A 16,413-nucleotide genomic window follows, 5' to 3' on the forward strand; every position below is an offset into this window, starting at 1 on the left:
ATTTAAAGCCTACTTTATCTTTTCTTTTTTTTTAATAGAATGAGCATGTAAGTCAAAATAAATATCTAAATCTGCTTATGACACAGTGCAAATGGCTTCTCTCTTCCCCACTGCATGCCCCAAATGGTGATACCAGAATGCTATGTGATACCTAAGGTGAGGCAAGGAAAAGTAAAACATTGACTAATCCTAATAACTCCTGCCTCTCAATGCTCAGCTGAATTCTCTATAGAGGAAACTTGCCTTGATGACTATAACTTACCTCTTCTCGATGTTCTTCTCCAGAGCGCTGAATATACCACCTAATAGAGGCTTGCTGGGACTTAGGAATACATTCCAGAAAAGTTGAATTAAATTCAATGCCAAAAATCACCTTTTCATCAGCAGTTTCATGACTAATGCCTGGAAAGCAAACATGGTACAGGAGATTAACCCTGACCTGGTTTTTAAAGCACTGGGAAAATAGCCTGATTCAGAACAGATGCTATAAGAGTGAGTGAATTATAAAAAAGCAAAAGGAAACTTAACTTTTAGCTTAAACTATAACTATGAGGATTTAGAGGCGGCTGCTAACCATCCTTCAGTGCAACTGGTTTTTAAGGAGGTCAATAAAATCTGTATCACGAGCTTGCTCCATTTTAAAGTTGAGGCTTTCACCTTTGAGGAATTTAAAATCTGACCTGTATTTTTCCTTTAAGTAATGCAACTACTAAACCTGACCTAAAGCTCCTAAAGGTAGATTGTACGGTCTGGTTTGTTCATCCCAAACACTTTAAAGGACTCACAGGGCTAAAGTAAACTGAAGTTTACCTTCCATCAGTGAAATTTGAAATGCTCTATAGTATGTTTCAGACCAAACACTGAAGGAGCCATGAGCAGATCTGGGCTCCTTTCTTGGCCTTCTGTAAACCTGAGCAAGTAATTTCCAATCTCTGCATCTCCATTTCCCTTTCCAGTATGTCTTATCTGTGTCTTATCTGCCTTACCATCAGACTAAAGTTGTTTTTACACCCTGCCAATAACAGAAAGGAAGGTGAAAGAAGTGGTGTCTCCCAAATCCGAAGTTAGCTCAGCAATAAAATGAATACAATTTTGGATAGTTTTTTTCAATATAATAAGTGCCTATATGAGATCTATAGAAATTCAAGCTCTTTGCATTAAATGCTTTTCTTTTATTTCACTGTGCCACTGAGATTTCAGTAGAGCCAAACAACTTCATGCAGCCAATGAAGTCTCTGGGAAGGAATCTCACACAGTGGAGCACTGAATTTAAATAGGTTTGGGCCCATAATGTTACTAATTATCACAAATGGCATAAATAAGCCAAGAGCCTGGAGTGGCACAAGTCAGCTTCATGGTTTTATGGCACGCAGGGGTCATCCCCAGATGGATAAAATTTCTGTTGGTGGGGCTACATCAGGGCAAAGGATTAATACCAACTTCTGTGCTAAGTCATTTTACATTTGCCTAGTGAAGCCAGCTCTTCCAGTATCTCTTTATCCTTCCAGGAAAATGTGACATTGTCAGCCTTTCTGCTAGGGTTTCTATAACCTTGAGCTTTGCACAGTCTCAGATACCACTATTTGGAGAACCATGGTAAGCAGCAAGCGGGGAAATTCTGGCCCTTGGGAATGAACAGGAGTTTTGTCATTGACTTTAATGGAAATGAGATTTTACCCTGACTTTTTAACTATGTCTGCAAGCACACATGTACAGTCAGCGTCCTCTATACTGTGCAACAGACTTAAGTCTTTGATCCTGTGGCAAGCAGCTCTGATTTCTGCAGTGACTCACGCCGAGATTTGTGGCAGGCATCCAGCACCACAGCGGCACGAAAATAACCAGAGATCAATGGAAAGTGGTGGCTTGTCCCGAATCAAACGTTCAGCGCAGTGATACAATCAATACTGTTTTGACTGGGTTGTTCACTTTAATAAGCAGCTAGAAGAGCCCCAGACAAACCCAAGCTTGGCTTTGAATGCTTTTCATTTATTTTACGCTGCCGCAGAGATTGCCGCACAACCACAGGATTTCATACTGACAGTGCTCACTGTAAGAAAAGTGCTACAGTTGCCAAAGGAGCAAGCCAGACCCTTTGGCATCTGAAAAGAGGGTGTGGGAAAGGGAGGGGGGAGCTGATGGGGAGAGGGGGATAGGCTCTTGTTAATAACAGGAGTATTTAAGTAGCTGTGGGGAGGGGAAGGGTCTGGTTTGGCAGCTAGAGCTGGGCTTTGGGACTTGTGTCAAGTGTATGCAGCAGAAGGGGAGAAGATGGCACGTTCCCCATTCACTCCTGTGGGTTTCCTGTTTCTGGATGAAAGGAGGTCCTGGTACCTACTTGTAGGGATGTGTGTGATGTTTTTGCATCATGGGCACATCTTCCTCCCCTGGGTGAGTGCTGGGGAGGGCTGCTTGTAAGGGACGCAAGGGTGCTGTCCGATGCTGGCTACCCCCTATCAGCCCTGGCTCCCCAAATTTAACTGCCAGGAGGGGTAACATATAAGAAATGTGGGAAAGGCAGCTGCTTTAATGGTGTTATTCTGTCAGGCTCAGCAGGTTTTCGCAGACAGATGGAGACCCTTACAGCAAACTCTGTTGTCAAAGTGACTAAAGAGCAAAAAAGGTACAAAACACTCACTGTCTTCCACGTCCCAGCACTGTGCAACAGGGTCTCCATATTTGACGTCTTGCCTTCTGGCTCGCCTATGGGAAGAGCATGCAAACTTGTAACACTTCAGGCATAATTGTTGGAATTCATCAACAAAATACAGAGGAGCTCAGCAGATGTGGACTCGCATTGCTCCCACCCTACTGCTGACAATTACAGTCTTAACTAAAACCAGCCTCACCCTCAAAGCAGCATGTGGCCTAGAGAGATTTGTACAATTGACATCAAGAGAAGGGCCTGTGATTTGGGAAAACCGCTGGGAGGGGAAAGAGAAAAAGGGAGAGAAAAAAATCTGCCTAGAATAAAGAGCGTGCAATATAGTGACAGAAAGAGCATCTAAATCTGCTTTAGGAGCACGGGGCATGGGTCTCCTTGTGGGGTGGACTGTATTGGAAACACCTAAAAACATCCTTAATGTTGTATGTCATGGAAAAGGTCTGAGGTTCAACAGGTGATATTCAAAATTCAGCTCAGGATCAGCCCAAGTTAATAATGACTAGTAAACCAACCTTTAAAATGAAGAGAAAAAAGTGTATGTTTTCATTTGGTAACAAAAAATTGACAAATCTGATTATCTTTCATCTTTATGGACAGCAAAAAAGCTTGAGACAATGGTCTGAGATGGTCTGCTCCCTTCCACAACTAACTTGCCTGCTTACCTCTGTGTGTGTTACTTAAACTCACTGTGATTTACTGCAATTTCAGTGTAATAGCATTTAAAAAACAAAACAAAACTCTTCCTCAGTGGATGACTGCAATTATCGCCAAGGAGCTACAAACAAAAGTTTGTGTTTAAATTTTTTAGTAGAAGAATTGGAGACCCAGGGAGGAACTGGTTCATCTCTCACAGCTACACTGGAGATTGGTGAGACTGGAGAGCAGGACCTCCTATGTGCAGAGCAATGCCTCGGCAGGACAGCAGGTTCCCGAGGCTGAGCTATCCACTGTGGCAAAAGCTGTAGACATGCTGGAAGCACAGGCTGCTACACAGAAGAAAAATATTCAAGTAACTGATCTACTGGAGGATTCCCAAGGCCGGTCACCCATCCCTTGTTTTGGAGCCACAGACTTTTGGCCTTCCCACCAAACTGCACATCTGTTAAAAAGCCTGGCCCATCAATCTCCATGTCCCAGCCCACCTCAGGCTTCAGCAAGCCTCATGTGTCACTAACTTTGCAGTGAGCCTGAACACTTGCTTTTCGCCTTTCATTTATGCTTCTCTGAATTTAGTTTGCTTTGGCTTTGAGGGAAAACACATAAAGTTCCTTGACACCATGACACGATAACCTACGAGTCATTAACTTCAATGGTTTGTCTAATTGCTCAGGTCCCAGCCCTGCAGCCCCTAAGGTAGAAAGTCTCATTCCAGAGCCTGAGCTCAGACTGCAACCTTCGACCCTCACTGCAAGAATTACTGTCAGGAAGGCTTCGTTCAAAGGGGAATGAAGAGGCTATGAAGGACTCAGTCTCAATGAGCGAGCTTAGAGTTCTGGCTAAAACAGCCAAAAACTGCAAGAGGCACATTCAAAAACTTAGGTACTGCACTGCTAGAAACCGCAAAGTGCTCTCCCTCCATGCAGATTCATGCTGCTGTCCTAGCTGGTGAGTACAGAAAATTCAGATTAAGCTTCTTTCACTGTGGTAAAACTGCTCCCAGTGCAGTCAAATCACAGTACTTAAATCTCTGTCTCCCTCTCATGGCTAGACTGCAAATACAATCAATGAGAGTGACACTCTTTGAGCCAAGTTATCTGGGTTAGTTAAATCAGACAGGAGAAGCTTGTTCATTTAGATCAGGGAATTAAATGTATTTTATTATTAACCACTCTGGGATGCTGTGTTAAACCACGCTTTATAACTACAGTGGTGCCCTATGCAAAAGGCAGAAGCTTAAGAGAGGGTCTTCCATCTTGGGCAGAGTCAGCCACAACCTGGATCTCCAGCTGAGCATCTCATGCCTTAAAGCATTCAGCATAAAAAAGGAAAGTGATGGATTTATGACGTTAGCTGGAGTAGCCGAGTTACTGTCACACACACTTAAACAAAGGTATGCTGTCTTCACAACTCCTTGAGCAGAAATGTGAAACATGGCCAGAGTATGAACAAATTTTAAGGCAAATGACATGCTGAGTAAAAAGGAAACATGTTATGATTGGGAACCTCTAAAATTCTTGCAAGCAGCAAGATCTTTTAGTGCACGTTGTATTTTTTTTCTTACCTTTTAGAAGTGGGGGCATATCTGGAACACGAGTTTCCATCCCAGGCACAGTATGGATCTCTGGCAAGGCAGCAGTCTGCACAAGCCTTCCCATACGTGTGACATCTGTGCAGAGAGAGCTGAACCAATCCATCCCTGGAACCAATGTACAATTGTTGCTGCAAATCAGGCAAAGCGAATGAATTAGGAGCATTCTCCAAGTAGCCCGTTTAAAAAGTTCCCTTCTTCAGCACCACACTAGCAGACTTTCAACCTTGTCCCAGATTTTACAAAACAACGGAGAATTCCTCCTTTACTGTAAAATGTTTCTGAGGGCTCAGTGTGCACTGGCTAGTCCCCATCAATCCCTGACAACACGGCAGAGAGGAAAGGGGACTGCAGTCCTGGAAAGACACCAGCACTCAACACCCTTACACCTTTAGATTTGTGCTGTAATAAAAAATCAGAAGCAAACCATGGAAAGAATGGTTTAATAACACATTTAAAAACAAGTGGCTGGATAGCCGTGACGTTAAGAATCTGGGAACTAGGGATGACCTTGTGTGAATAAAACTTCATCTTCTGCTTCTGATCCTGAGGTAGGATGGGGATAATATTACTCCCCTCTCCCCGACGTGTGAGTAGATTGCCTGTTGAGACGAGGGTGGTCCAAGTGCTTGCTGTTGAGCCGGAGCTGGCTCATGCAATACTTCCAGCTGGCCTGCCACCTTTTTTCAGGGGAGATGGGACCCAGCTGTGCTGTGCGTGCCTGAACGGCAAAATACCTCCTCCCGTGTGAGGGAGGCGTGTTGTGCCGGAGCTGCTCTGGCCACTTCTGTGGGGCAGGGAGGGATGGCACTGGTGTCACGCTGCCTCCCGAACGTGCATGTAGCCATCATAGAGCTCGGAGCTGCCATAAAACTGTTTCCCATCGGGAGATTCCCAAGTGGGACTAGCCCCTGTGGCTGCCAGGATTGGACCACCCAGATTTAGACTGCAATTTTAGAGGAGGGGAACAGGTTTTCAGTCTGTGTGCACACAAATTTTAGCACAATGAGGCCCTGATCTCTCTTGGCTACTAATAAAAATAACAACAATAATAGTAATAATAATTTAGTACTAGATTGTAAAGAGAGAAGTACTTCCAGTATCCGGAAAATGAATGTGCATTGACTTCATTCACAATTCCCACTACCATATGACTAAAGATTTGTTTCCATGAATAATTACCAGCTTGGGTACACAAATTACTGTTTGTAAGCAAACGTGAATTAGGCAGGCAAACAAGTTCTAACATATCTCCTTCTTTCCAGATACATTTTAAGAGTCATCCAAGGAAAGCTTGGCCAGTAAGCAACAGGTGTCACCTGAAAATAACAAGCTAAGTGTTCAGTGTACCACATATCCTGCAGTAATTAAACGAGCTTGTGATTACCTGCTTCTGAGAAATGTCCATGGTTGAGATAAATGAAGGATGCTGAAAAACGAATTAGTAAGGTCTATTAGTTTACACATTCTTGTTCTTAATGAAAAAGAGTAGAGAACTTAACATACAAAAAGTAAATAAAATTACAGATCCATTTGCTTGGTTTAAACAAATATTAAAAACAAAAACCCAGAAATCACTAAGTTCATGCTTCCAAAAATACCTCCCATAAATTTTCCCTGCTGCTTATGAGGCAACTGGCTTTAATTCTTAGAGTTTGCAATCTATCCCATCCTGGAGACTGGCAATGATCCTTCACATCAAGTTAAGTTCTTATTAAGCACTATTTGAAAGGCTTAGATGGCATTTAAGGGAGACATAGGCAGATCCTCTGCACCAGGATGTATTTCACTGCTATGAGATGCAGTGAAATTTTTGCCAGTGACTGATGTAAGAACAGGACAAAGCTCAGAGTATTATCTATCGCCTAATAGAAGATGATTAATCTAAGCCTATTGTTAAATGTTAATGCAGTTCGAGGAAATAAGGGATGGTTTTTCAGCCCTGCACCCTCTTCATTTTTCTGGATTCAAAAGCATAGAGTTAACGGTTATAAAATGTTACCAATAAAAACGTGAAGGAATGTCTGCTGAGTTGGAAAAAAATAACCTTTTTTTTTGTTCTAAATATGATATTGTACATTGGCTCTTGACGTAATGTTTTAAGAATGCAGCAAATTGGTGCACATACTGAAACTGCCGATTACTTGGCAGGCCACTGAGTAATTTTGAAATTTTCAAACTGATATTTATAATTGGTGTCCAAGACAGTGGGAAGAAGACATGGAGATCCTTTAAATCAAAATTTCACCATACACATGACATATCAAAAAGCATATGGAGAAATATACTCTTTGAAATAATTATTAAAGATCCTGTCCTTACACTTGGAAAACACTGGAAAAAAGCAAAATGAGAATGCAAAGAATGAAGAAGGAGCTACTAAATGGAAAAGAATATCAGTAGAGAAGACACAGGTCTCCATTTTCCTACTGTAACAGTATGTTGACATCAGTTCTCTCACCAGCAATGAGGTTAATCAGAAATTGTGCCTGTGCAACGGAAAGCAGGTTTGGGCTTTTTACAAGCTCAGTTTACGAAGTCATTGGTATTAGTAGGGCTCTGGTTACTTTTCTTCTTTATCACTCAGCCACAATAACCAAATCAAAATGGTCAAAAAAGTTGAGTCAGCCTTCACCAATAAATTAAAAAAAATTGATAATCAAAACTAACTTTGTTTTATTTTCTTCATGTTTTCAACTCCTAAAGCTGTTATTTTAAAGAATTTCTCTCCATCTGTGGAATTTTGGTTTTTGTTTGTTTGTTTTAAAATAATTACAACTGTCTTAAGAATAGTCCCAAAGCTGAGACAACAGAAAAAGTGGCATTAAAAATAAAATACTACTAATAAAAAAATTTGGGCTTATAAAAAGATTTCAAACTAGAACAAGGCAGGATACATGAAACTTTCTATGAGTTTGAAAAATCATGGTCTGTTTGGTTCTGGACTTTTTTCAATTGACTTACCCAGAGAATACCAAGGCATTTAAAAATTTACATAGTGTCCCTCTGGAAACTTGAACTAGTTCCAGTAAACAAACAACCAGACAGAAAAAGCAAGTTTGGGCCTTAAAGTCCCCTGAATAATATTTAATTGATGTTGTGGCTGTTAATGCTTACCTTGAATACCTGCAGCTCTTCCAGGACCACCTCCTCCTTAGTCCACTTCTCCTTTGTGATACTCACAACTTTCAGGACTGTGCCTATGTCTGAAACAAATGTTCATAACGTAAAACCCACAGTTATGTTTTGGTACATATGTGCCACTCCGTTTCATGCCCTGAAGATAAAGCTAATGCATCAAGGATTTAGCCTTCAAACAACGTCTATCCCTATCTGCATCTATTGCTATCTACATAGCTCTATACAACGCATTTATGGTTTTACTGTATGGCTGAGCCAACACAATTGTAAGCTGTTCCTGGCAGCGGTGGTCTAACTCTCCTGCTACACAAACACGAACGCAAACACACACACAAACGTAGACAAGCACATCTATGCTGCCAGCTAGAAGTTTCTGCACATTTGCTTGAGCCAGCATTGGGGCCCAACTGACCCCAAAAATATCCAGTTTAGGGGGTTAAATTAGCAGAAAATTACTTCCTCTTTTTTATAGAATTAATTTTCATCCAGTATAGCACCTTAATCAGAAGTAGGTTTCATTTTAATGTGGGGCATTAAGCAAGGCACTTTTTTCATTTATCTTTTAATTTTAGGAAATTTTTGAAGAAACTCTCCATTCAACATCAAAATCTTAATTTAATCATTACAGAAATTATGCCTTTGGAGTTATCTAGAGAATTTTTTAAAGTTAAATCTGTTCATCAATTTTAACCCGGATTCCTGCTTGGTGAAAAAATAGCTGCTCACTTCATCTCAGACCATTACACATTGGTGAATCTTGAACGGCCTTAAAAAGAACCCTTAAAAACTGCTCAGGGCAAGTAGGCTGGGTGCTGGGATGTGCAGCGTGGAAACGACACAGCACAGCTTAGTTCTAAGCACCATACATAGTATTGAAATGATGAAAAATAATGCATTATATTGGAAAGAATGAGATTTTCATTTCTGTTTTCCCAAACTACTGAATATCATATGACCAATCAAAGCCAAAATTATTTCAGTTTGCCTTATGCATTAGACCTTTTTTAGTTTGTTTGTTTGACATAATTGCCAAAGCCTGCATATGTACAAGTTGGTTGCATACATTCAAATATATAATAAGCTTCTGATCTGCTGCTCAAAACCTCCTGGGTTATTTGGTATATCTGTGTTCAGTCTCTCTACATAATATTTGAAATTTTATCTTCGAGTTTATTTTTTTCCATAGGATGAGTTTAGAGGATAAAATAGAACAAAAACATGTGCTTCTGGAAAAGAAAACTCACTTTTAGGGAAGGCACTGCAGATAAATAAATATCTTCATATTATGGAGTGCCATCTAGTGACTGTATGGTACGTGCTGGCCTTGACAACTCTGAACCAGAGTTCAGAATGAAATTCTGAAAGAATTAGCATTGGTACTGGGTAGTAACAGTTAACCTGGGAGTATTCGAGTTGCTGGTCTCTCAACATAATCTTATACCTATGACAAATTTTATAGTGGGGGATAGCAAACATCTGAAAGCAACCTCTATAGCCATCAAAAGCATATTTTGTACATTTTAGCTAGTGAACTCATCTTTTCTGACAGCTAAGTTTTTAATTACTTTTTCTCACTATTATCAGAAGAAAAGTAAGTTTTAGTGAGTACTCCCAAATCCTAGGTATCTCACAGCTTGGGAATGTGTTCCCTTTCCTTCTCTGTTGACTATATTAAAGATTGCATTCAGGAAGTAACAAGGATTTTCCATCATAATGGCTAAAGCTTATTCCCAGCCTTAGGCAGCAGGGGAGCAAACAGCATTTTAATGTTTTTTTTTATGAAACTGTGCTTTTCTCTCTGACACTGCTGTACTTGACTTGTGGGGATCATAGAGAGAATCTCACAATATCTTTTTTTGGAAGACAAGAGTTGTGAGAGGGGTTGAGCTGAAAGACAAACGATCCAAGAGAGAGGCTATCTCTGGACTCGCGTATGTGATAATGCAGCTGGGAAGCTCTTGAAGGCTGAGACAACCCACACTTTATAAGAGCCAATGCTCTGTGACAATTCACTCCTTTCCCCAAATCATTTCAGAATATCCATACCTATCAAACTGTACTATATGACACCAAATTTGCTTATAGGCCAGATAAAATGCTGTGCAACCCAACAGCACTGGGGTAGGATTCAAACAGGAATCTTTATGTCCCTGCAGCTCATGGCAGTAGCTCAACCACTGCCCTCAGATAAACCTTTTCACCTCCATGTACTTTAGTTTCATCTGCTGTGAAATGGTGATAAAAGCAATGAACTCCTTATTAAAGTGTTCAGATCTACCAGTGAGAAGTGCTTTTTAAGACATATTACTAGTGAGAGAATGTCAAATTGTGGATTAAGAACATGAAATTTCAGTGGTTTAAGATGGTAGATTATTACTTCAGAAATATTATGAATACGTATGTTAATATTTCTTAGCGTATCATGCTAGGGAGGTGATAGTGCCCCTGTACTTGGCACTGGTGAAGCCGCACCTCGAGTACTGTGTTCAGTTTTAGGCCCCTCACCATAAGAAGGACATCGAGGTGCTGGAGCGTGTCCAAAGAAGGGCAATGAAGTTGGTGAAGGGTCTAGAGCACAAGTCTTATGAGAGGCAGCTGAGGGAGCTGGGGTTGTTTAGTCTGGAGAAGAGGAGGCTGAGGGGAGACCTTACTGCTCTCTACAACTACCTGAAAGGAGGTTGTAGCAAGGTGGGGGTCGGTCTCTTCTTCCAAGTAACAAGAGAGAGGACGAGAGTAAACAGCCTCAAGTTGCACCAGGGGAAGTTTAGGTTGGATATTAGGAAAAAATTCTTCACCAACAGGGTAGTCAGGCACTGGACCAGGCTGCCCAGGGAAGTGGTTAAGTCCCCGTCCCTGGAGGTATTTAAAAGACAGGTAGATGTGGTGCTTGAGGACATGGTTTAGTGGTGGACTTGGCAGTGCTAGGTTAACAGTTGGACTCAATGATCTTAAGGGTCTTTTCCAACCTTAACGATTCTATGATTCTATGATTCTGTGCTGTTGGGTGATTCATCCAGTGATTCTAAATTAAATTACTATGGTAAAACTAGACTTTTTCCTTAAGGCATATAACTATCATAAAAATGTAAATAGACACATAATTATCCATAGAAAAACTGCAAAGCAGGTTTCTTCCCCGACAGAGTAGTTTAACCTCTCTGTTTAATCCTGGTCCTCTTGTTTGGAGCTATTCATGTTGCCAAGTTATATCTTTAAAAGTATTTAAGTGGAATTGATGCCTTAGGCTCAATTTTAAATCCTTCTTTGCTGTTCACATGAGATTTAATGCTGAAGCACCATGTCACTGCTGATAACAGGAAGTACTCCTTGAAGGTATTGAGGTTAATTTTTTTTCTTTTAATTGGTTATTGATGTGCTGCCAGCAGGAATTGGAGCCAGACTACCACGTAATACAAAGAAAGGTACTGAATGGTACTTGGAGGCTAAGAAAGTACAGGTACTCTGACCCTTAACTGGTTTATCACCTAGGGACCAGGAGGCATTAAAATCCCAATAGTAGCAATCTCTTGAGCTGACAAATTAATCTAACCTTAGCATTTGCATGAAGAAGATGGTACAGAATCAGAAGCATCTAAATACTTCCTGAAGCTGCATGCATAGGAAAAAGATGTTAATCAACAGGTTCATTCAGGACCTGCTGGAGTAAAAGTGTTCTTAAAGGATGTGGTTTGTGCAGAATGATAGTGGAAGACCTCTCTCATACCTGTTCCTAGGAAAATAACATCATATTGCCCATCCTCTGCCATGACATGATCCACCACAATCTGAGTCAGACGATAGTCCACGTTGATTCGAGTGAATACCGGTCCTCCCGTCACTGGGTAAACGGATTTGTACATCAGTGGATGGCGTTTAATAAAGCTAATGACTTCATCGGGGAAGTCTCTGGTAGACTTTATGAGTGGATCATAGGTTTTGCTTGGACACTGAATGAAAGAGAGAGAACAAGAAGTTGAGAGGAATATTAGGAAAGAAGTACAAGTAATCTGTAGGTTTCTTTGTGTAGTAGGAAAGCTTCCTGGTCCAGATCAGCTATTTCAGTTTGTAAAGCACATTTTCCAGTGGTTGGTAATTTGATTTACAATTGAAAAAGCTCAGTGTTGATTTGAAAGCATGGGAGCACATTGGTGGTGCGTGATCCTGTGGTTCTTCAAAGGGTCATTTTCTCCCTCGTTTCTCCACTCTCGCCTTTTCTCTTTTTATTTTTACCTCTCTTCAAAAGCTCTTCCCCTTCATCTTCATTTTCCTTTATCCTGCTCCCACCTATTCTCCTTTATCTTTTAAAACCACCCAAAACTTGTTAATTTGTTTCATCTCACTCAGTTGTACTACTACTCAGAGTTATAAATCTTCTGTTCCTGTTAGTCATATGCCCACACCTGCAACTACCTATAGATATAAGCAAGAAGAAAAATCCTTATAGGCTTTTCTTCTTTCTCAGTCAGAGATTTTGGTAACCTAAATCAAAACTTAGAGGGGAGATGAACTTCCTTATGTTCTCTAAGATACTGAGGAAAAGAAGACAGCATTAGAAAAGAGAAGTTGTCTGATGTTAGATAAAATGTGAATGAATTCATATTTATTGCATTAACATATCTGTAAATACAAACTATTAAAAGCTACACAAATTTTTCGAGTTTTACCTCCAAATGGTCTTTAAGACCATAGTCAAGACCCTTTATGTTTCTTCATATAGCAGTGTTCCTGATGAGACTATGAGACATGCCTTAATATTCATACCACTATCACCAATAATAAAAATACATTATTATTATGAACATTCAAGCAGTACATTCAGTACTGTGATGCACTTTGAACTTTTTTTTTTTTAATCATATGTTGAGACCAGCAAAATTTAGCCATGAACAATCTAATAATATAGGAAAATATCTATTTTTTCTTTAAATATTTAGAAACCACTTGTATACAACAGCATAATAGATGACATCAGTGTAGGCCACTTTGGAAATTTGGCCTTATGAATGTCACAAATTCATATTCAAGTAGAAATCAAGTTTTCTGTGAGAATACATCTGAAGCCAGTAAGAAATCAGGTTGCTTACTTATTTTTCTCATCCCAAAGCAGCACTTGGTCACCCTTATTTCATGTTTTGAAAGCATTGCTTTAAAACCAGAGAAATTCTCATAATGGGCTCAGTACATTTGCAACGAATTTCACCTCCTCATTCCTTGCCCCACTCACAGGTGCCTTATCACGTTGGATATTTTACAAAGACAAGGAAATCAAGTCTGGAGTGAAGGACACCTGTCATGCTGTCTAGCTCTCATTTCAAGACACAGGTATCAATATGCAGTTAAATTTGCTACATGCTGAACTAGTGCAGGTATCAGTGTAATGGTTTTCAATAGCAAGTCTAGAGTGCCCTCCGGTGGCTATCATGGGATAATCTCAAGTATTTAAAATGCAAGATCTCACAGATCAAAGTTTTTCTGTTTTGTTTTTTTTTTTTTTTTTTTTATTTCTCTTATCCAGGCTGAGTTTCTGCCCTGTTGATGCAGTGAGCCAGAACTGGGCAAGATCCTCACCAGTGTGCCCTGACATTAGGCTAATGGCTTGGTTTCTCTTGGGAGATACGCTCAGAGTTACTGTGGCAGAAGGCCCATAGTAAATGATTTAACCATGTTCATTTTTCCAGACTGAAATACCCACAGCTCTCTTTTCCCTGTATATGGTCTGAAATCAGAGGCCATAACTTTTCAGTAAACTGCACCCCCTATGCCTCCCATTTATTTTTTTTCTAAAAAAGGCAGATTCTCCAGATGCTAGATGATCTCTGTAGCTCATTATTTCTCAGAAGTGACTTTCCTTACTCATCCACATAGCTTAAAATCTTGCCCAGGCCCACGACTTGGCTGCTGCATCACCCTTTTCTCTGGCTTTGAAGAGCACAGTCACATCCTCTTCTAGTCCAGACAACTGCTACAGCATTCACTCCCTCAGACACTTCCCCAGTGTCACTCATTTATTGCTGGGGTTGGCTCCCACCTCTAATAGACCCATCCCGACAAACTGATCAATTCAGCTGTTTCTTTGGCTTACACAAAGTAAGTTGGTTCTCACACATCTTGCTTGAAGACCACCCACAAACCTACTTCTTCAACCTCCTTCAAATTTTTCCCTTTTGTGCCTTTTGGGGTGAGCCCAGGAATATATCTGCAAGGTCGGTCATGTTGGTGACTCATCATCTCTCATGCTCACCTATGTCTGCTTCCCTTCCTTCTCTTTTCTGCCCCTTGTTTTACACTCAGTCTCTAATCTGAGTCTGAGAAAGCTTCTCTTTTGAATCTGGAGGCATCTAGACGTATTAATGGGGCACAACAAATCCTGGATAAGACGAACTGGAAACACTATTCCAGTTGGTGACAGCTTTTTACATAGAAACTGATGATTGCTTCTTTTTTAACAGTATTTTTAACTAAGTAATCCCTGTGTTTCCTGCCAGGTGGAGCCATAACACAGCCTGTGAAGAATGAAATGTGATTAAATAATGCCTTTGTAGTATGCCCGGAAAAAGTTAAGATTTGTGGTGAAGTTGCTCTACAATCCTCCTTCATGGCTAATTTTGGCAGAGGAGACTTTAGTTCACATTCCCAAATCTCCAGTTTGACATGTATTCAATCTATGGTGCCAGTTGAGGGCTTGTGGTTAGGATTTGTTCCACTATGTAAGGTTTGGCATTATCCAAAACATTTGCATTAGGAACAACACACACAGCGCCAAGGGCTGAGCATGTCCCTCCTCCATTGCTGGCAAACTCCCTTCTCACTGCTACACAACATCAGTCACTAGTAGTGAATCCGTCTCCACAGGCTCAGGACCAGCCTGGACCCTTTTCTCCCGTGGGTTTCCACTGCCTGTTCTCTTCCTGGGCTGACAGATGCACACAGCACACTCTGTGGTAGTGCTTGCTAAAAAGAGAATGTAGCCTCTGCCCAGCGCATACAGGTGTTGTGTGTACATGCTTAGAGATGAATTCTTCATGCAGTAAATTCAGCTAATACAATGCAGAATTATTCTCATCATATACAGTTCTATGTGAACATGCACCTGCATAAATACCCTAAAGGCAAAGCCAATAGGAACTAGTTAAACAAAAATTTGACTGCGGATGACATTCTCAAAAGTATCAGAGACTACCTGTATATTCAGAAACAAAACAGGCCAGTGAAGCACAGACCAACTGATGTTCTACATCCACATCTACGGCCACATCTGAAATGCCTGTTGGGGGCAGTTCATGGTCTACCTTAGACCCCAAACACCGCCACAGCATGGCCACAGGGAGGGTACCATTTGGAGCATGCCTAAACAGTGGCAAAGCCCATCCTAGCATTAAACAGTACGGTGACTATGGGTCTGTACTTGAACTTGATCTCTGGTTTTATTTAACAGAGTTGTAGCCTGAGTGATTAAAGAGTGTACAACCTATTTCCATTCCTTACTTGGACTGATTTTTAGGGCTATCTAGGGACCTAACAGATTTTGTGCAAGTGCCCACTTACTTAACGTTGTTTCAATCTGTATCCTCATCTTCGTAAAGGCTCTGAAACTGTTTATTGAAAATAGGTTTTAGGGTCCTGAATCACCTAATATATTTTGAAAATTCCTCCATGGACAGTAAGCCTGTGCCAATTTGAATTAAGACATACTGCATTGCATATTCAGTCACTATACAATTTAATGTACAGCTGTGAAAGAACTGACAAGAAAAAAAAAGATGGGTTTGTATTGTTGTCCTGTGATAATTGCTCAAAGGACATCCCTTGGAAATACAGTTTAATACAAGTGAAAAAGAAGAGGAGGAAAGTCCTACTGAAAAAATGGTTCAATTGGAAATATATATTGCAGTGAGTTATCCCTAGGGGTTTTATGCCAGCTTTTCTGTAAGAAGTTCACATTCTGCCTTGCTGGGTATGATCTCCCACATTCTGTTTTCTGCTGTGTTTTCACAAATTAAAGTCTTTGCAAGGTTGCACCCTTGAGGTGGGCTCTAGTCAGCTTCATTTTTGAAGATAACAATATCAGTTAAATAATTTCACAAAGAAACACACGCTTTTGTATTATATAGCAAAAGAGACTACAGAAAGGCAGCGACAAAAAACAATTTTGATTTTTGACTTTGGGGTAAAAAAATAAAGTGAACCATAATACAGGATAAATGATTCAGACAGCACAATAACTACACAGAAACCAAATCACGTGCACACTTTTTACACAAGCAGTACCTCCGGAATGAACATTTCTCCTTACCTTTAGAACAACAAAGGTCTGAGTCTTTGCTACTTATACCAGAACCAGACCTCAAAACCCGTACTG

At 40.5% G+C, this 16,413-nt stretch overlaps 1 protein-coding gene across 4 annotated transcripts in view; it reads right to left on the reverse strand.

The window, feature by feature from the left end:
- SEMA3D (semaphorin 3D) overlaps positions 1-16,413 on the reverse strand; it is a 143,898-nt gene that overhangs the window by 10,998 nt on the left and 116,487 nt on the right. For all 4 annotated transcript variants that reach the window (XM_082308691.1, XM_082308690.1, XM_082308689.1 and 1 more), the window contains exons 12-17: positions 11,779-12,001; positions 8,031-8,119; positions 6,301-6,342; positions 4,887-5,044; positions 2,639-2,703; positions 263-402 (exon numbers count right to left, since the gene is read on the reverse strand). In XM_082308691.1, the coding sequence (XP_082164817.1) occupies positions 263-402; positions 2,639-2,703; positions 4,887-5,044; positions 6,301-6,342; positions 8,031-8,119; positions 11,779-12,001 (717 nt within the window). The remainder of the gene's footprint in view (positions 1-262; positions 403-2,638; positions 2,704-4,886; positions 5,045-6,300; positions 6,343-8,030; positions 8,120-11,778; positions 12,002-16,413) is intronic.

This window comes from Platalea leucorodia (assembly GCF_965183815.1).
Source record: "Platalea leucorodia genome assembly, chromosome: 4".
In the NCBI taxonomy this organism is placed as follows: Eukaryota; Metazoa; Chordata; class Aves; order Pelecaniformes; family Threskiornithidae; genus Platalea; species Platalea leucorodia.